Source organism: Bufo gargarizans, chromosome 4 (genome assembly GCF_014858855.1).
Source record: "Bufo gargarizans isolate SCDJY-AF-19 chromosome 4, ASM1485885v1, whole genome shotgun sequence".
Taxonomy (NCBI): domain Eukaryota; kingdom Metazoa; phylum Chordata; class Amphibia; order Anura; family Bufonidae; genus Bufo; species Bufo gargarizans.
In genome coordinates, this window is record NC_058083.1 from 22,624,444 (window position 1) to 22,645,452 (window position 21,009).

At 43.4% G+C, this 21,009-nt stretch overlaps 1 protein-coding gene across 1 annotated transcript in view; it reads left to right on the top strand.

The window, feature by feature from the left end:
- The window catches only part of NBAS (NBAS subunit of NRZ tethering complex), a 678,694-nt gene that overhangs the window by 104,006 nt on the left and 553,679 nt on the right, over nucleotides 1-21,009 (top strand). Inside the window, 4 exon segments of the mRNA XM_044291127.1 lie at nucleotides 1,985-2,048; nucleotides 9,317-9,510; nucleotides 16,631-16,888; nucleotides 19,094-19,219. Coding sequence (XP_044147062.1) covers nucleotides 1,985-2,048; nucleotides 9,317-9,510; nucleotides 16,631-16,888; nucleotides 19,094-19,219 — 642 coding nt within the window.

Below are 21,009 nucleotides of genomic sequence, written 5' to 3' on the forward strand. Positions count from 1 at the left end.
ATCCAGGTGACTTAGACTTTTCATCACCAATTCTGCAGCCTGGACTGAATGTGATCCTGCAACACGGTGGAAAGAGCCTTAGGGCTCATTCAGACGGCTGTATGCTGTCCGCAAAAATGGGGATCTGTTTTTTTGCGGATTAGAAGCTGTCCCATTCACTTCTATGGGGCCCTTTTCTTTCATTGCATGGCTCAGCAAAAAAATGAAACATATCCTATACTTGTCAGTGAAAATCAGGACATGGCCCTATTGAAGTCTATGGATTAGCAAAAAAACTGATTTTAATCCTTTTTTTGCGGACATGCTGAACTGTCTGCAAAAAAACGGATCCGCATTTTTGCGGACAGCATACGGCCGTCTGAATGAGCCCTTAAGTCTGAAAATGGAGTGGAAAGAAAATCCAACCAGTGCTGATGATTTCTAAAGAAGGAGATTGACATTTATAGGTGTCCTAAACATTTGGTGCACAAACACTGCTCCGAGCACTCTGTGCCTTGGGTTTCGTAGACTCTGCTAGGCTTTTCCAGCATGTGGAATACGGATCCATGGAAAGTATTTGTTGTCTGTACTCCACATGCTTGGACAGCTAAGCAGAGGCACGGAGTTCTTTGAGCGATGCTTCTGCACTTGGTGTTTTTAATAAAGGTCTAGGCGTTTTCCAGGATTTTGATACTGATGACTTATCCTCATCATAGGTTTTCAGTATGTGATCGGTGGGGGTCCGACACTCGGGACCCCCGCCAATCAGTTGCTTTGCGAGCGGTGCGCCCTTCTTTGTGCTCACCAAGCTTAGCGCCATACATAATAGAGTTGCCGTGCTTGCTATCGCGCTCAGCTCCATTGAAGTGAATAGGGCTGAGCTGTGATACCAAGCACAGTGCTATCGCAGTGAGCACCAATTGGTGATACTTTAAGTCGATTGGTGCTTGTTTAGCGCTTTTTTTTATGGCGCAGTCATCGTTGCAGTACGTGTTAGTTCACATATAGTTTTATTATTGTCGGCAGCACATTTGAAAAATGAACAAGTTTTTGCTTATTTGTCAGGTGTGTTTACAGGGGGCAACGATCGGTATCGAATGTTCATATGATCATCTGCTCCCGTAGGAGAGCCTTTACTGTTCTCTGAGCAAGGGCTTGTAATCTCTCTCTTCCTGAAGACTATAGGTGTCTATGGACTCCTTTCTGTCCATTACATCTGTCATCAGGCACACATTCCTTGCTGTAAGGCAATACTGTATGTTTGTATGTGTGTGTGTATATATATATATCTATATATATATATCATGGGACCAGTAATTACTTTTGTCACTACTGGTCCCATGCAATAGAAAATACCAGTTCAAACCAGTACAATTTATTATTTGATTCCCATGATTAATGTAAACAATTAAAATCCATTATCAGTATACTACATCACAGAACCTCATGGATCCAGAGATCTCCACATTCATTGCTCTGCTAGATATATTTTAAGCTGTTAGCTTAGGGGGAATAGCCTTTCTACTGCCGCTGGTGGCAGTTGAAAGGTGGAACTGAGCATGTGCGTCCATCTCAGTGACAGAACAAAGAAATGAGAAAAAGAGCAAACAGCAGGTGGCGCTATACAGATAGATTTCAGTGAATAACTCAAAATTGATGCAAATACAAAAGTATTCAGCTCCAGGTGCTGGTTTGAAAAATGTAGGATATTTTTGTGGGATAATCCCTTTAAGAGTCTACTCATCTCACCATGCAGATCTTTGTAATAATCAAGCTCCATGGTCCAAGATGTATTAACCTCATTTAATCGTCATTTCCCGGGTGTGCACTCCCCTTGTTTTCCAATGGTTAATGGGCAGAGGTTCTTCGGTATTCTCTTCCTTGACAGTCCTGATCATCACGTCTATGATAGACTACTCTTGTCCTGCATGTCCGGTGATGTTCTAGTCATCATTGTCTGTCTTCCTTCATTTTGCTCTCTTTTTCTTCTCCTCCCCTATTTTAGCCCAAGTATGATGAGATCAATCCTGATTGGCAAAGCTCGGTGGAGAAACGGAAGAAGATGAAAGGTAAATTAGGACTTAAGCACTTTGGCTTCTTTAGAATAGACTTCTTGAAATAGTATTGACCCCAGGGGAAATTGGATTCTTTGAAGGCTGTGATCATTTTCTGATGTTCTGATATAGGCCTTTTCCCTGTGCCTAAAGGACGTATGTGAACTTTGATCTATGAATATTTTCTCACTGCCTCTTTCAGGCCAATTATCTGTATTAGGATGAATTCACACGTAGCAGATGTGTTGCAGAAATGTCTACCGTATATATCTGAATGGGGCCTGCAGGAATCCATGCTCCTGCAGGAGAAGCCACCCCATTCAGATGTTTGCGGTGACAGAAATGCCGTCTGGAGAGAATCTGCTTCATGTGAACATTACAACCGGTTCAGCATATAGAAGTAGTACTATAAATGGGATAATGCGATACGGGGAATCTCCCCCTTACCAGCTCAATCAGAGAACCACAATATCCACAAGGCTGTCGGCGTGTCACGGTGAGTAGAGACTCTTGAAGCCAAGTGAGAAGAAGAAAAAAAAAATGGGATAATGTCCCCATTCCAGGGCTTGTAGCAGGCCTCGAAGACTTATTTTTCTGGACACTTGAACTCGTAATAAAGCTGACCACAGATGCGTTTCATTAATTGGCCACATCCGCCTATAATCTAATGTGTCTGGTAGCGGTTGGTCTCCCTTCCAAATAGTCTCTGGAATTACACACCACTAGTGTGAGAATATTGGCTTGACACGTGGTAAATGCCTAGAGATGCCTGCCCAGCCAGTCACTGGCAGAGGCAGCAGAGCATTGCCGGGCATTTTCTGCGTGTTGAGGTGGGACCTGGAATTAAGGATCATTGGGGACCTATTAAGTGCTGGAATGAAATCTGTGAGGGATCATAAAGGGTTAGTATGGCTTCTTTTATGTATGTTTATCCCATTCTGAGGCCTTTCCTAGTGTTTTTTACCCCATGGCCAAAGGCCTTAAAGGGCATCTGTCAGCAGATTTGTCCCTATGACACTGGCAGACCTGTTATATGTGCGCTTGGCAGCTGAAGACATCTGTGTTGTTCCCATGTTCATATGTGTCCGCACTGCTGAGAATAAGGAAGCTTTATTATATGCAAATGAGCCTCTAGGAGCAATGGGGGCGTTACCGTTACACCTAGAGGCTCTGCTGTCTCTGCAACTGCCGCTCCTTTTCCACTTTGATTGATAGGGCAGGCAGTGTAAAAGTCATCATACCTGGCCCTGTCAATCAAAGTGCAGAGGACGTGGCAGTCGCAGAGAAAGCAGAGCCTCTAAGTGTAATGACAACGCCCCCGTTGCTCCTAGAGGCTCATTTGCATTTATTAAAACATAATATTTTTCAACATTGTGGCACATATGAACATGGAACCAACACAGATAGGTACAAATCTGCTGACAGATGCTCTTTTACGGCCTTGTCCATGTGACCGTGTCCGTTTTGCAGATCTGCAAAATACAAAAGATGTCCCTGTGTCGTCAGCATTTTTTTGGCGGACCCATTGACATCAACGGGTCCACGGGCAACATTTTGCGGGCAAGTATGGGACATGTTCTATCTTTTTGCGGAACAGACATTCGGATGTGGGAAGCACATGCATTGTCTGTGTGCTTTCTGTATCCATATGTCCGAAAAAGATAGAAAATGGGGGTCATTTATTAAGACCTGCGTTTTAGACGCCGGTCTTCATAACCTTGTCTTGCTGGCGGTGGATATGCCAAAGTTATGATGAGATGCCGGCCTCTACATAGCTTCGGCTTATCCACTGCTGGTCTAAATGTAAGCCAGCTTCCTTCCTATAATGTGGTTTTACATTGGAGCAGATTTAGGGCCAGTTTTCGGACAGCTGTGAGACAACCCAGTGATGGACTCTACTGTACTGGCAGCCATATTGGTTTTCTTACTTTGCGTTGCCAGAACCAGATATACAGTAGCATTATCAACACGTGGACAGAAAAGGTCTCGTCAAGAACTTTCAGGCAGACTTTTATTCTAGTTTTGTTCCTCATTATTTTTCCAAGATACTTGAGTTTTCTAGTTTTAGAAGCCTTAAAAAGAATAAGTCAGAAGGGAAAGTTCTGCGTGTTAACGTGCAGCCTCCCTCATCGGTATTCCTTTGTACATATACAGTGTCTTTCAAAAGTATTCACCCCCTTAACTTTTTTCGTGTTTTGGTGCCTCACAACCTGGAATTAAGGCTACTTTCACACTTGCGTTCGGTGCGGATCCGTCTGGTATCTGAACAGACGGATCCGCACCTATAATGCAAACGATGGTATCCGTTCAGAACGGATACGTCTGCATAACAGCTTTTTCAGATCTGAGTTTTCAAGATCGTGAAAACTCAGATCCGACAGTATATTCTAACACAGAGGCGTTCCCATGGTGATGGGGACGCTTCAAGTTAGAATATACTAAGAACTGTGTACATAACTGCCCCCTACTGCCTGGCACCACCCGATCTCTTACAGGGGGCTGTAATCAATTAACCCCTATTAGCATTGGTGGCCAGTGCGGCCCCCGCCCCCCCTTCCTCCCCAGTATTAGCTTATACTTACCTGCGCTGTCTGTGGCCGGCCGACGCTCCTCCTACTGGTAAGTGACAGGTCTGTGCGATGCGCCGCACAGACCTGTCACTTACCAGTAGGAGGAGCGTCGGCCGGCCACAGACAGCGCAGGAAAGTATAAGCTAAGTAACCAGGGCAGTCAGGACTGCAGTAGCGTCCTCGCTGCCATGGTAACCGATCGGAGCCCCAGCAATAACTGGGACTCCGATCACAAATGCCGCTCCGCTGCCACCAATGATGGGGGGGGGGCGGGGAGGGGGGTTGTTAGCCTGTGGCCACTGCCACCAATGCTAATACTGGGGAGGGAGGGAGGGGGGGGCGCACTGGCCACCAATGCTAATACTGGGGAGGGAGTGGGGGGGGGGGGGCGCACTGGCCACCAATGCTAATACTGGGGAGGGAGTGGGGGGCGCACTGGCCACCAATGCTAATTCTGGGGAGGGAGGGGGGGCCGCACTGGCCACCAATGCTAATACTGGGGAGGGAGGGGGGCCGCATTGGCCACCAATGCTAATACTGGGGAGGGAGGGGGAGGGGGGGCTCGCACTGGCCACCAATGCTAATACTGGGGAGGGAGGGGAGGCTGCACTGGCCACCAATGCTAATACTGGGGAGGGAGGGGAGGCTGCATTGGTGCGGCTCCTGAGGGGTTAATTGTGCGGATCACAGCCCCCTGTAAGAGATCAGGTGCTGCCAGGCAGCAGGGGGCAGTTATGTACACAGTTTTTAGTATATTCTAACTTGAAGCGTCCCCATCACCATGGGAACGCCTCTGTGTTAGAATATACTGTCGGATCTGAGTTTTCACGATCTAACTCAAATCCGATGGTATATTCTTAGATAGAGGCGTTCCCATGGTGATGGGGACGCTCCAAGTTAAAATATACCATCGGATTGGAGAAAACTCCGATCAGATGGTATATTAATAGGGACTCCTGACTTTACATTGAAAGTCAACGGGGGACCGATCTGTTTGCAATTGCACCATATTGTGTCAACGTCAAACGGATCCGTCCCCATTGACTTGCATTGTAAGTCAGGACGGATCCGTTCGGCTCTGCACGGCTAGGCAGACACCAAAACGCTGCAAGCAGCGTTTTGGTGTCCGCCTCCAGAGCGGAATGTAGGTGGAACGGAGCCAAACTGATGCATTCTGAGCGGATCCGCATCCATTCAGAATGCATTGGGGATGTACGGATCCGTTCGGGGCCGCTTGTGAGAGCCTTCAAACGGATCTCACAAGCAGAACCCCAAACGCAAGTGTGAAAGTAGCCTAACATGGATTGTTTGAGGATTTGCATCATGTAATTTACAGAACATGCCCACAACCTTGAAGATGTTATATTTTTTTTATTTATTGGGAAGCAAACAACAAATAGGACAAAATAGCAGAAAAGGTCAATGTGCATAACTATTCACCCCCCTAAAGTCAATACTTTGTAGAGCCATCTACAGGAAGTGCAGAATTATTAGGCAAGTTGTATTTTTGAGGATTAATTTTATTATTGAACAACAACCATGTTCTCAATGAACCCAAAAAACTCATTAATATCAAAGCTGAATATTTTTGGAAGTAGTTTTTAGTTTGTTTTTAGTTTTAGCTATTTTAGGGGGATATCTGTGTGTGCAGGTGACTATTACTGTACATAATTATTAGGCAACTTAACAAAAAACAAATATATACCTATTTAATTATTTATTTTTACCAGTGAAACCAATATAACATCTCAACATTCACAAATATACATTTCTGACATTCAAAAACAAAACAAAAACAAATCAGTGACCAATATAGCCACCTTTCCTTGCACAGACACTCAAAAGCCTGCCATCCATGGATTCTGTCAGTGTTTTGATCTGTTCACCATCAACATTGCGTGCAGCAGCAACCACAGCCTCCCAGACACTGTTCAGAGAGGTGTACTGTTTTCCCTCCTTGTAAATCTCACATTTGATGATGGACCACAGGTTCTCAATGGGGTTCAGATCAGGTGAACAAGGAGGCCATGTCATTAGATTTTCTTCTTTTATACCCTTTCTTGCCAGCCACGCTGTGGAGTACTTGGACGCGTGTGATGGAGCATTGTCCTGCATGAAAATCATGTTTTTCTTACCTTGCAGACTTCTTCCTGTACCACTGCTTGAAGAAGGTGTCTTCCAGAAACTGGCAGTAGGACTGGGAGTTGAGCTTGACTCCATCCTCAACCCAAAAAGGCCCCACAAGCTCATCTTTGATGATACCAGCCCAAACCAGTACTCCACCTCCACCTTGCTGGCGTCTGAGTCGGACTGGAGCTCTCTGCCCTTTACCAATCCAGCCATCTGGCCCATCAAGACTCACTCTCATTTCATCAGTCCATAAAACCTTAGAAAAATCAGTCGAGATATTTCTTGGCCCAGTCTTGACGTTTCAGCTTGTGTGTCTTGTTCAGTGGTGGTCGTCTTTCAGCCTTTCTTACCTTGGCCATGTCTCTGAGTATTGCACACCTTGTGCTTTTGGGCACTCCAGTGATGTTGCAGCTCTGAAATATGGCCAAACTGGTGGCAAGTGGCATCTTGGCAGCTGCACGCTTGACTTTTCTCAGTTCATGGGCAGTTATTTTGCGCCTTGGTTTTTCCACACGCTTCTTGCGACCCTGTTGACTATTTTGAATGAAACGCTTGATTGTTCGATGATCACGCTTCAGAAGCTTTGCAATTTTAAGAGTGCTGCATCCCTCTGCAAGATATCTCACTATTTTTGACTTTTCTGAGCCTGTCAAGTCCTTCTTTTGACCCATTTTGCCAAAGGAAAGGAAGTTGCCTAATAATTATGCACACCTGATATAGGGTGTTGATGTCATTAGACCACACCCCTTCTCATTACAGAGATGCACATCACCTAATATGCTTAATTGGTAGTAGGCTTTCGAGCCTATACAGCTTGGAGTAAGACAACATGCATAAAGAGGATGATGTGGTCAAAATACTCATTTGCCTAATAATTCTGCACGTAGTGTATTGCGGCAATCACAGCTCCAAGTCACTTTGGATAAGTCTCTCTGAGCTTGCCACATCTTACCACTGGGATTTTTGCCCATTCCTCCTTGCAAAACTGCTCCAGCTCCTTCAAGGTTGGATGGTTTGTGTTTGTGAACAGCAATCTTTAAGTCTGACCACAGATTTTCTATTGGATTGAGATCTGGGCTTTGACTAGGCCAGTGATGGGCAAACTGCGGCTCTCCAGCTGTTGTAAAACTACAAAACCCATCATGCCCTGCTGTAGGCTGATAGCTGTAGCCAGACTGGGCATACTGGGAGTTGTAGTTTTACAACGGCTGGAGAGCCGCAGTTTGCCCATCCCTGGACTAGGCCATTCCAACACATTTACATGTTTCCCCTTAAACCGCCCAAGTGTTGCTTTAGCAGAGTGTTTGGGGTCATTGTCCTGCTGGAAGGTGAACCTCCGTCGTAACCTCAAATCACGCACAGAGTGGTACAGGTTTTGCTCAAGAATATCCCTGTATTTAGCACCATCCATCTTTCCCTCAACTCTGACCAGTTTCCCAGTCCCATCCCCCCAGCATGATGCTGCCACCACCATGTCTCACTGTGGGGATGGTGTTCTTTGGGTGATGTGATGTGTTGGGTTTTCACCAGACATAGCGTTTTCTTTGATGGCCGAAAAGTTCAATTTTCCTCATCAGACCAGAGCACCTTCCTCCATACATTTTGGGAGTCTCCCACATGTCTTTTCGCAAACTCACAATGTGCCTTTTTGTTTTTGGCTGAAAGTCATGGCTTTCTTCTGGCCACTCTGCCATAAAGCCCAACTCTATGGAGCGTACGGCTTATTGTCGTCCTATGTACAGATCCTCCAGTCTCTGCTGTGGAACTCTGCAGCTCCTCCAGGGTTACCTTAGGTCTCTGTGCTGCCTCTCTGATTAATGCCCTTCTTGCCCGGTCTGTGAGTTTTGGTGGGCGGCCGTCTCATGGCAGGTTTGCTGTTGTGCCATGTTCTTTCCATTTCGTTATGATAGATTTGATGGTGCTCCTGGATATCATCAAAGATTTGGATATTTTGTATAACCTAACCCTGACTTGTACTTTTCAACAACATTGTCCCTTACTTGTTTGGAGAGTTCCTTGGTCTTCATGGCAGTGTTTGGTTAGTGATGCCTCTTGCTTAGGTGTGTATATGTAATGACAGATCATGTGACACTTAGATTGCACATAGGTGACATCAGTTCACTAATTATCTGACTTCTTTATGTGAGCTTTTTATGGACTTCCTAACAAAGGGGGTGAGTACATACGCACATGCCAATTTTATGTTCTCTATTTCTAAACAATAGTGTTATTCATATATTTTTCTAATTTCACTTCACCAACTTAGACTATTGTGTTCTGATCCATCACATAAAATTCAGATTAACAAAACATTGAACTTAAGGCTGAAATGTAACAAAACACGAAAAAAGTTAAGCTGGTGAATACTTTTGCAAGGCACTGTAAAATCCTGAATTGGTAGATAATGAAATTTCTGGGACTCTAAAGCCATGCAGAGAATAGAGGACTGGCACCCGATCCTTACATGCCAGACAACACGCCCTACGCTTATTTCAAGTCATTTCCAACATAAATGTGTTCTCCTGGTTTTGTATGACGGTTACTGTGTCTTCTAATGCGCTGATGTCCTCTGTCTGCGTCCAGATAAAGAATCCTATTATCCGCTGATTGATGTTAATTGGTGGGCGGACAATGCTGTGATTTTGGCTCGCTGCTCTGGCTCTTTGACGGTGTCTTCTGTGAAAACATTAAAGAATTTACTGGGGAAATCCTGCGAATGGTTTGAACCCTCTCCACAAGTTACTGCCGCTCACGACGGAGGCTTCCTCAGCTTGGAGGTAACATTTATAAAGGAATTTTTATATGTATTTTTATTTTAGCTCATATTTATATAGTTATTGGCTTAACAAATGCCTGTTGATACAAAGTACAAAAATACAGAAAGTATCAATGGGCCTGGCAGTGCCAGCTGTACAGAGGCTCATATAGCCCTTGCAGTTCTGTAGTGCCACCATTTGGTTCTTCATGTGCTGCTGAGTCGCAGGTGCATTGTCCCCTATGATGGTGCTTCAGAAGCCAAAAAAAGAGATTGTCCAGTTTCAGAAAGAAACCGGACAAATATGGGGGAAAGCCCGCAGTAAAGAATAAAGAAGTACTTACCTTGCTGAAACCGCTCCACCGCTTTCCTTTTCCCAGTAGTGATGTCACAACTACATGTGACCACTGCAGCCAGTCACTGGCCTCAGCAGTGCACTGATGGCCGATGCAACCTGGCCAGAAGAACCGGAATAGTGGTGCTGGAGTGGCAAGGTAAGTACCACAATTTTTTTTTTTTTTAATGGCAGGCTTTTCCCTAGTGTTGTCTGTTTTCTTACTGAAACCGGACAAACCCTTTAAGGCTACTAGCGTATTTTGCGGATTCGTCATGGATCTGCAAAAACAACAGCATGCATCCGTCATGAACGGATCCGGTTGTATTATGTCTTTAGCCATGACGGATCCATCTTGAACACCATTGAAAATCAATGGAGGACGAATCCGTTTTCTATTGTGCCAGATTGTGTCAGAGAAAACGGATCCGTCACCATTGACTTACATTGTGTGTCAGGACGGATCCGTTTGGCTCTGCTTCGTCAAGCGGACAGCAAAACGCTGCAAGCAGCGTTTTGGTGTGCGCCTCCAGAGTGGAATGGAGACGGATCGGAGGCAAACTGATGCATTCTGAGCGGATCCATTTCCATTAAGAATGCATTGGGGCAAAACTGATCCGTTTTGGACCTTGTGAGAGCCCTGAACAGATCTCAGAAACTGAAAGCCAAAAAGCCAGTGTGAAAGTCGCCTAAGCTGGTCATATATTAGATAAATGTGGTCCCCACCATCTTGTACTGTACAGTATGTGCCGTGTTTTACTGGTTTAAGGCCTCATGCACACGACTATGTGTGTTTTGCGATCCGCAAAAAAACAAACAAAAAAAAAAACGCATGACATCCATATGGCATTTTTTGTGTGGATCCATTGTAACAATGCCTATCCTTGTCCGCAAAACAGACAAGAATAGGACATGTTCTATCTTTTTTGCGGGGCTATGGAACGGACATACGGAAGCGGATAGCACACGGTGTGCTGTCTGCATTTTTTTGCGGACCCATTGAAATGATTAGGTTCGCATCCTATCCGCAAAAAAACCTGAACGGACACGGAAACAAAATACGTTCGTGTGGATGAGGCCTAAACATGACTTTTGTTACGAAAATTAAAATGTGTATTTTCAAGACAAAGAAAAAACACAAAGACAAAGATGGATAATGATCAAAACCACAGAATATCGTGGAGAAGATAAACCATATCAACTATCTCTAGAGACCGTTAAGTGTGACGGGATGGGTATATACTTTTAATGCGATAACATGCGGCCCGGAGGTTTTGTGGTCCGTCTTACAGTTCTGCTGCGTAGGGTTGTCAAACACAAGTTAAATTTTAATTTTTTTTTTCCTCTTGCACACAACCATATCCATTTTTGCGTTCTGTATCCCATTCACATTTTATTTGCGGACCTACTGTTTCCTGAAATTTGAGGAACTAGTTATAATTTTGCAGAACAGAAATACGGATGCAGGAAGCAAAGGGGGGATCCGTGTGTGTGTTCTGCATCCTTATGACAGTTCGCCAAAAAGATAGACCATGTGCTATACTCATCCAGACAATATGGACCCTTTGAAGTCAATGGGTCTGCAAAAAATGGGGATCCAACACGGACCGCTCCGTATTTTGCGGATCCACCATTTGCGGACTGTAAAACGGATATGGTCGTGCGCATGGGGCCTTGTATTAGGCCTGCAGCCAAAAAATAGGATACTATAGACTGTAAGGTCAGGAAGATATCACGTTTGCATAATAGGTTATATTTCAAAGTTTCATATATTCACATGTAATACTGGTTTATGCAGATAAAATGGTAATATACACCAGTCGGGTGCAGTGAATGACACTGACTATCAAAGTGATGCCGGCACCTGTCACGGGGTGGGATATATTAGTCAGCAAGTGAAGTGTCGCAGGAAAAATGGGCAAGCGTAAGGATCTAAGCAACAGCATGTAGTGGGGGGAGTCAGGGTGCTGAGACCAGTCCTGTATGGGGAACTACTGGAAGTACTCCAGACTTTTTGGCAATGCTGCATGGGAAATGAATATGCAAAAAAAAATCTCCAAAGAAAAATAACCATTTCGCTAGCGCCACCTTGTGGAAGGGGCTCCCTATGAGTCAAAATCTGACTTTTTAACAAGCCTTAGGATTTGACATGGGAATATCTGGCATGGTTATATTTAGGGATGAGCGAATCGACTTCAGATGAAAACATTATCTTATGGATATCTTCTTATTTAGTGGGCATCTCCTTTAAAGAGCTGTCGCCTCTTCTGACATGTCTGTTTTGCATCTCCCATGTAATAGCAATTCTGGAGCATCTATTCTTATGGCTCTATGTTGTGCCATTTCTTTATTATTACTGCTAGAAGTTGTGAATGAATCGCTAGCTTTTTGCAATGAAGGTCCAGATGGGTGTCACCAGTTGGAGGTGTGTCACTGCACAGGCAGCACTGATTGGATAGTGTCAGACTGTGCAGGGACACGCCTCCAACTGGTAGCATCCAGCTGGACCTTCATTACAAACTGCTAGTAATTCATCCATACCTTCTAGCAGGAATAATAAACCGTTATAAGAATAGATGCTCCAGAATTGTTATTACATGGGAGACACGAGTAGGTACTAATACATACCTTTCAGGGGAGGCAAAGTAACTACAGCACGCTGCCTGAAATGCAGTGAGATGTGGTTGTCATTCTAAACGCTGAGGAAATTTTCATTTTAAGCTGCTCATCACTGGATGACCGGGTTATCTGAAAATATATACATTTAAATAGGCTTGTCTTGGTTGTATAGCTGAAGTGGCAGTAGTGATGAGCAGGGGGGAGGGGGAGGAGGATTACACAGACGAGTGGCGAATCAAGACTGTTTAGCAGATCCTGCAGAGAATTTGCAAATAATACCTGTATGTTTCTGTGCGAGTTGCCCCCTAACCCCCGAGCGCTGCTTGAAGAAATTGAAAGTAAATTGTTTTAGCCGTCAGTCATTTTAATAACCTAAGAACGCTGCTCGCGGGCTACGTTACCAGGCTTAAACACATTAGAATTATTGTGCCTGTGTCCGGCGGAAGCTTTCATTTATTTTGAATACTTGATTGTACCCCGGGGAAACCGGCTGTACAATGGGAAGCATTCTGCCTGCTTAGCCCAAATTTTCTGATAACATTTTCTACCGTTACCGTGTTCACCGTTCTGTACGTAACTCTGCTGAGAATAAGAAGAATGAAGATGGAAATAATCACATTGTTCCCCCCTTCTACCTGCCGAAAATTCCATACTACAAACTAGGAGATATTGTAGCAATACGAAACTTCTATTATGACTGCTCGTTATTGGCGAAACCTCTTAAAGGGGCAAGCTCACTCCAACAAATGGCATTTATCATGTAGAGAAAATTAAAGGGGGTTGTCCGCTTTTTAACATTCATGACTAGGGATGAGTGAACCCGTGGAAGTTCGGGTTCGCCTGAACTTCAGGTCAAAGTTCCGGTTCAGGAGCTGAGCTTGACCCCGAACCCCATTGAAGTAATTGGGAATCCGAACTTCACTTTATTATTTTACGTTATAACATGGTTATAGCAGAAAATAATAGCATTCTTAAGACAGAATGCAAAAGATTATGGCCATTTAGGGGTTAAAACCCCCCCCAAAAAAACAACAACTTACCTCATCCACTTTCATCAGGTCCTGCTGAAAGAAGATAGAAGAAACTGCGGCAGCGCTATCAAGTGGTTGAGGTGAGTTGTTTCACCCGAACCTGGACTTCAGTGATGATGATGGCACTATTACCAGCTACCAGCCCTAATGTGTCTCTTTGCCATTAGTCTCTGTAGGGAAACTTGCATCATCACATCTACACTGCTACTTACATGTAATATACATGGCGGTAAGCCAAATTAGTATTATTTTGAGATTTATGCTACATCACCCCTGAGGCGTAGTTATGAGGTACTGAGTCTGACAGCCCGCCGCCCTACTCCACTCGCGGGTAATTGTCGCGGTTTCCACCTTGTCTACTTTGACGCTGCAGGTGGAGAACCACAGAAGTCTTCTCTCTACATCATCATGGGTCACGTTTCATAAATCCGCAGTGATAACGATACAATTGGTCTGCAGTATCGTGCCTAAAAGCGAACATGTTTTACCCAATAGACAAATAAAATAATCTAGCAAAGTCCAGACAATAAAGAGGCACGCGCAGAGCAAAACAGAAAGCCGTCACGCTGACATGTTCCACGCAGCGCACTTAATCATTGGCCTATGATAAATGCCAGCGGTTGGTCCTTCGTTAAGCGCACAGCGTGAGCCATGTCATCCTTTTCTTCTGCCGTGTGCATGTGATTTTGTCTTCAGGACAAGCATTGATTTTAATATATTGATTAAGTAAAGATTTTTCACCGTCCATAGTCTCTCCCTATAAACCCCCTGCTATGGCCCTGTAGTAATAACTTGTCAATCTGCGGGGGAGTAAATCTGGATGCTTGTCAGGCCCCTTGGTTGCGTACAGTTAGCCATTTTCTTAGCTTAACCTGAGTGGTTGTTGTGTATTATGAGAGTAATTGGGAAGCATATCCTAGTTTTTAGAGTCTGAGTTGAAAAGAGCACTGTATCTGATAGATATTGGTTCACCAAGATTAGTCTAGTGGACATACAGTGGATGTATATTAAAGGGGTTTTCTGGGAATGAAGAAAATGAAAATACTTAAATATTACTTTATTATAAATATATTACCAAATAACTTTCATTAGTTATAATGGCTCGTTTTGTCTGGGGAGCAATCATCAGGGGAAACAAAATGGCCGCCGTTTTATTAGTACACACAAAACCTGTCCTAATCACACAGCAGGACAAGTTAATTCACAACACTGAGCTAAAGAGCTGCCTTCATCCTGCTCTCTGCTCTGCTTTTCAGGGATTATAATCCTGAATACAGCTGCTGAAATCTTCAGATGAATCTCTGTAGGAATGGAGTTCATGAGGAGACATGAAGTATAGAGAGGACAGACAGGAAACACTTGTAATGGAGACTGCATACAAGTGCTGCTGCTCATTAGCCATCCCCTTCCTCCTCTATGTACTTCATGTCTTCTCATGAACTCCTATTCCCACAGAGATTCAGCTGAAGATCTTATCAGCCGTGTTCAGGATCATAATCCCTGACAAGCAGACCAGAGAGGAGGATGAGGCAGCTGTTTAGCTCATGGCTCTGAAGTAACTTGTCCTCCTGTGTGATTAGGACAGGTTTTGTGTGTGCTAATAGGACGGCAGCCATTTTATTTCTCCTAATGATAACTCCCCAGACAAAACAAGCCATTCTAACTAATGAAAGTTATTTGGGAATATATTTATAATAATGTAATATTTCAGTATTTTTAGTAATTTTATTTTCTTAATTCCTGGAGAACCACTTTAAGTGTAGGTCAACTTATTAAAGGGGTACTTTCATCTGGGACATTGATGGCATATCGCTGGTGCAGGTCTCACCTTTTGAGAAAAGAGGGGGGGTTCCAGTGGTGGGACCAGCCCCTATCTTACATTTTGTCCCAGATGGGGAATACCCCTTTATGCCATTCTGCTGTTATTCCTCCTAGAAATGTATAAGTAAATTGACAGTTCGGTGATACCAGTTGGGGGGGGGGGGGGGGTGTCTCTGCACACTCTGGCTCTGTCCAAGCTTACAGACTGTATAAGAACACACCTATTTGACAAGGGGAATAGTCACACCCAGTTGTCAATGGAACGGCACAACGCAGGATTATGAGAAAAGATGCTCCACAATCATCATCTCGTGGGGATTACAAGTATTGGCTAAAATGGACATGCCGAGAGAGATGACAGGCCCCCTTGACGGGTGGCAGTAAATGGATGCTTCACTGGTGCAGAAGAAAGTGAGGTGTATGTGGTGTATGTGGTGGTCGTGGCCATGGATCTCCAGGAACATTACTGTACATATATGCTCTAAGCTGCATTTTTATTCTTTTTGTGTTCTTGTACTTTCTATCAGCTGAAGACTTTACCTTTAGTTCTAAATGTCGAATTTATTGAAATGGTACATTTGTTTTGTGACTTGTCTCATGTATCAGGGACAGGTAGAGGAATAATTGTAGCGTACACGGCAGACCTTTCCCGTGAATCAGAAATGAGGGATTAGACACATGATCTTTTGTGAAGCAGCGGGAAAGCTGTCACTTGCTCACTGAGCAATGTAGTTGCTTGGCGGTGAAGAAGACATGGCTCTCTGCCTGGGCAAGTACAGGGAAAAAGAAGACTTATTAAATACTTTTCTATCAGATGGGAAAAAAATTGCAGATAGAATTTCATTTTGTCACAAGAAGTATGTGTTGATCTACTTTGTGCAGCTTTAGATTAGTACAATAATGTTTGGAAGATAAATTTTCTACTTGAAAGCTGTGGACACCTTTTGGAGGCTTTTTTGTATTATTAATCTACATGTATTTTGGGCTCAAAATGGCTTTATAATAGGTTTTTATTTAACATTTTTACACAATGTAGCCAGCTGTCTGACTGCTTGGATCTGATATGGTTACGAAACATTGTCCTAGAGCATTATTGAAGCGATATAATGAATCATTGGTTTGATTAGATTTTAATGGTCTTTTTTTTTATGTGTTTCTATAGTTAAGTGTTTTATATTATATTATTTTCACACTTGTTGTATACTGTTTATGGAAACTTTTTGTTAAATTATATAATTGTGACGAAAATCTAATAAATTACCTAAATGTTGTCGCTCTCTCCTCTCAACCAGTCACTTTTTACCCCTTTTGTTTGCTTTTTTTTTTGTTCTTTTTAGTGTGAAGTAAAACTTGCTTCAAAAAGGTCCCGCTTGGAGAGCAGAGCTGGTGAGGAGGAATACGGAGATCAAGATTCTGACTTTGATGACGAGATGTCGGCCAAAGACAGATATTTGTCTTACATCAAACAAGGGCTGTACTTTGCCACCGAGATGGAACGCTTTGCCCCTCCTCGCAAACGTCCTCGAACCATCACAAAAATGTACAGGCTTGTTAGTCTGAGGTCGACAACACCAGAAGAACTCTACCAGAGGAAGGTATGCGGGTTTGACCGATTACCATTCCTATAGTTGGCCCTGACAATACTGTGGAAGCTGTATTTGTCATTACTGGAAGTGTGATATACAGTACAGACCAAAAGTTTGGGCACACCTTCTCATTCAAAGAGTTTTCTTTATTTTCAGGACTATGAAAATTGTAGATTCACACTGAAGGCATCAAAACTATGAATTAACATATGCAGAATTATATACATAACAAAAAAGTGTGAAACAACTGAAAATATGTCATATTCTAGGTTCTTCACAGTAGCCACCTTTTGCTTTGATTACTGCTTTGCACACTCTTGCCATTCTCTTGATGATCTTCAAGAGGTAGTCACCTGAAATGGTCTTCCAACAGTCTTGAAAGAGTTCCCAGGGAGGCTTAGCACTTGTTGGCCCTTTTGCCTTCACTCTGCGGTCCAGCTCACCCCAAACCATCTCGATTGGGTTCAGGTCCGGTGACTTTGGATGCCAGGTCATCTGGCGCAGCACCCCATCACTCTCCTTCATGGTCAAATAGCCCTTACACAGCCTGGAGGTGTGTTTGGGGTCATTGTCCTGTTTAAAAATAAATGATGGTCCAACTAAACGCAAACCGGATGAAATAGCATGCCGCTGCAAGATGCTGTGGTAGCCATGCTGGTTCAGTATGCCTTCAATTTTGAATAAATCCCCAACACTGTCACCAGCAAAGCACCCCCACACCATCACACCTCCTCCTCCATGCTTCACGGTGGGAACCAGGCATGTAGAGTCCATCCGTTCACCTTTTCTGCGTCGCACAATGACACGGTGGTTGGAACCAAAGATCTCAAATTTGGACTCATCAGACCAAAGCACAGATTTCCACTGGTCTAATGTCCATTCCTTGTGTTCTTTAGCCCAAACAAGTCTCTTCTGCTTGTTGCCTGTCCTTAGCAGTGGTTTCCTAGCAGATATTCTACCATGAAGGCCTGATTCACACAGTCTCCTCTTAACAGTTGTTCTAGAGATGTGTCTGCTGCTAGAACTCTGTGTGGCATTGACCTGGTCTCTAATCTGAGCTGCTGTTAACCTGCGATTTCTGAGGCTGGTGACTCGGATGAACTTATCCTCCGCAGCAGAGGTGACTCTTGGTCTTCCTTTCCTGGGGCGGTCCGCATGTGAGCCAGTTTCTTTGTAGCGCTTGATGGTTTTTGTGACTGCACTTGGGGACACTTTCAAAGTTTTTTCCCAATTTTTCGGACTGACTGACCTTCATTTCTTAAAGTAATGATGGCCACTCGTTTTTCTTTACTTAGCTGCTTTTTTCTTGCTATAATACAAATTCTAACAGTCTATTCAGTAGGACTATCAGCTGTGTATCCACCTGACTTCTCCACAAGGCAACTGATGGTCCCAACCCCATTTATAAGGCAAGAAATCCCACTTAATAAACCTGACAGGGCACACCTGTGAAGTGAAAACCATTTCAGGTGACTACCTCTTGAAGCTCATCAAGAGAATGCCAAGAGTGTGCAAAGCAGTAATCAAAGCAAAAGGTGGCTACTTTGAAGAACCTAGAATATGACATATTTTCAGTTGTTTCACACTTTTTTGTTATGTATATAATTCCACATGTGTTAATTAATAGTTTTGATGCCTTCAGTGTGAATCTACAATTTTCATAGTCATGAAAATAAAGAAAACTCTTTGAATGAGAAGGTGTATCCAAACTTTTGGTCTGTACTGTATATTACATTTGATTTTTATTGATCTTGAGGTAATTTATGTTCTTCTTGGAAGTTATGGTATACCTTCCTTCTTGACCAAGTATTATAATGGCTCTCCATTATGGTGGGCATCCAGCTGTCTTCTGATATTATGATGAGCTTCCAAGTTTCAGCATGGTCTTCAATTTTTTTTGGACATTATGATGACAATTCTTTGTGAGCTTTTATGATGAATCTGCATATTTCATGGGCCAGTGTGATAGGCCTGCATTTTAATGAGGCGATATGATGACGGGTTTCTGTTTCCCTATACTGTACGGTTATACTATGGTATTTCGTTGGATGTTTGGATGGTTCTCTGTATTTTCATGAGATTTGGTGATTTATTATTTTCTGTATATATATTATCAACTCAACAAACTAAGAATAGTTTAACTGATCTAAAATGAATATTTTCACAAATCGTTATTAATTATTCTCAAATGTTTTTTTTTTTTTTTTTTTCCAGATTGATAATGAAGAGTATGGAGAAGCTTTATCTTTGGCGCATGCATATGGACTGGACACTGACCTGGTATATCAGAGGCAGTGGAGGAAATCGGCTGTCAACATTGCTACAATTCAGGACTATTTGGTATGTTCGGTGAAAGGGATTATCCCACGATTTCTTGTCATATTCATTACATAAGAAATGAAGCATATTTGTCATTTACATGCTGTAAAAATAAAATAAAAAATAAATAAATAAAGGATCCAGTAATGAGTTACATAATATATCACCACCTAGTGGTCAGGCTGTGTAGCAATGTGCATGTCCAACTAATGAGCTGAATGTTAGTGGACATACATGCTCTCAGTTTACTGCAGAGCTTCCAATAGAAATAGTGTTGCTGCAATTTAGGACAAGTCCCAAACTTGGGGACTTCACCTTGGTTGTTTTTGGGATTAAAATTGGTTAATGGTTTTCCCCTGTGCCAAGGAAAGACGGCCTAAGAATCAAAGACTCAGACAACTTTGCTGTGTAATGGATTCTCTTCCATGTGTAGCCCGTGGAACTCTTTTATTGATTATAGACTGGGGGTCTACCCACCTTACACACTAATATCAATACAACCAATAGAAGCATTTATCAAAGTAACCAATTAGAAATGTAATGGAAAAACATATCTAGAATTTACATACAAGCACATGTAAATGTTATATTATCTCAGCAGTTCCTCTACAAATATAGCACAAAGTTCTTTATAAATTATAGCTGCAAAACAGATTAAGGCTACTTTCACACTAGCGTTCGATCGGATCCGATCATAATAATGCAGACGGAGGCTCCGTTCAGTACGGATCCGTCTGCATTATTTTAGCATATAACAGCTAAGTGTGAAAATAGCCTCGTACGGATCCGTCCAGACTTTCAATGTAAAGTCAATGGGGGACGGATCCGCCTGAAGATTGAGCCATATTGTGGCATCTTCAAATGGATCCGTCCCCATTGACTTACATTGAAAGTCTGGACGGATCCGCACGCCTCCGCACGGCCAGGCGGACACCCGAACGCTGCAAGCAGCGTTCAGCTGTCCGCCTGTCCGTGCGGAGGCGAGCGGAGCGGAGGCTGAACGCCGCCAGACTGATGCAGTCTGAGCGGATCCGCTCCATTCAGACTGCATCAGGGCTGGACGGCTGCGTTCGGGTCCGCTCGTGAGCCCCTTCAAACGGAACTCACGAGCGGACCGACGAACGCTAGTGTGAAAGTAGCCTAAAAGAAACACAGACTATATTAGACTAGTTGCACACTAGCGTTTACTGATCGCTGCCGGAATCTCATCCGGCCCCATTAACTATAGTGTGGTCTGCCGGCGATCCGGCCGCAATCCGGAAAATATGCAGAGAAACGGACTGATAAATACCGCTGTGTGGTATTTCTATAGGGAGAGTAGGAAGTGGCTAATTTCAGCTGCCAGAGGTGGAAAGAGACTGATTCTTTCTAGAGCATCACAGATTAGCCTCTGCACAAAGCAAAAAAAAATATTATATAGGGCATGTTCACATCTGCATCCAGGACCTGTTGCAGAATCTACTGAAAAGAGCGGACAAAAAATGCTCTATGCAGGATTTCTTTATAAAAAAAAAAAAATGAATAGAGCATGCTGATACTTGTAGTTTCACAACAGCTGTAGTGCCGAAGGTTGCTGACCCCTATTTTAGGCTATGTCCGGAAAAAGGCTGCCATCTTGAAAGCTGCTATATTCGATCAAGAACAAATTTTTCCAATGAGAAGGGGGTCATGTAGCATATCAATAGCAGAAAACGATTTGCGATATCTCTTGTGGTACAAAAGTTATCAACACAGAAAGCTCAAAACTTTAGAGCCTACAGCTCTGTATTCAGCACCAGGGACAACACATTGAACATGTCAACTTTGCTGGT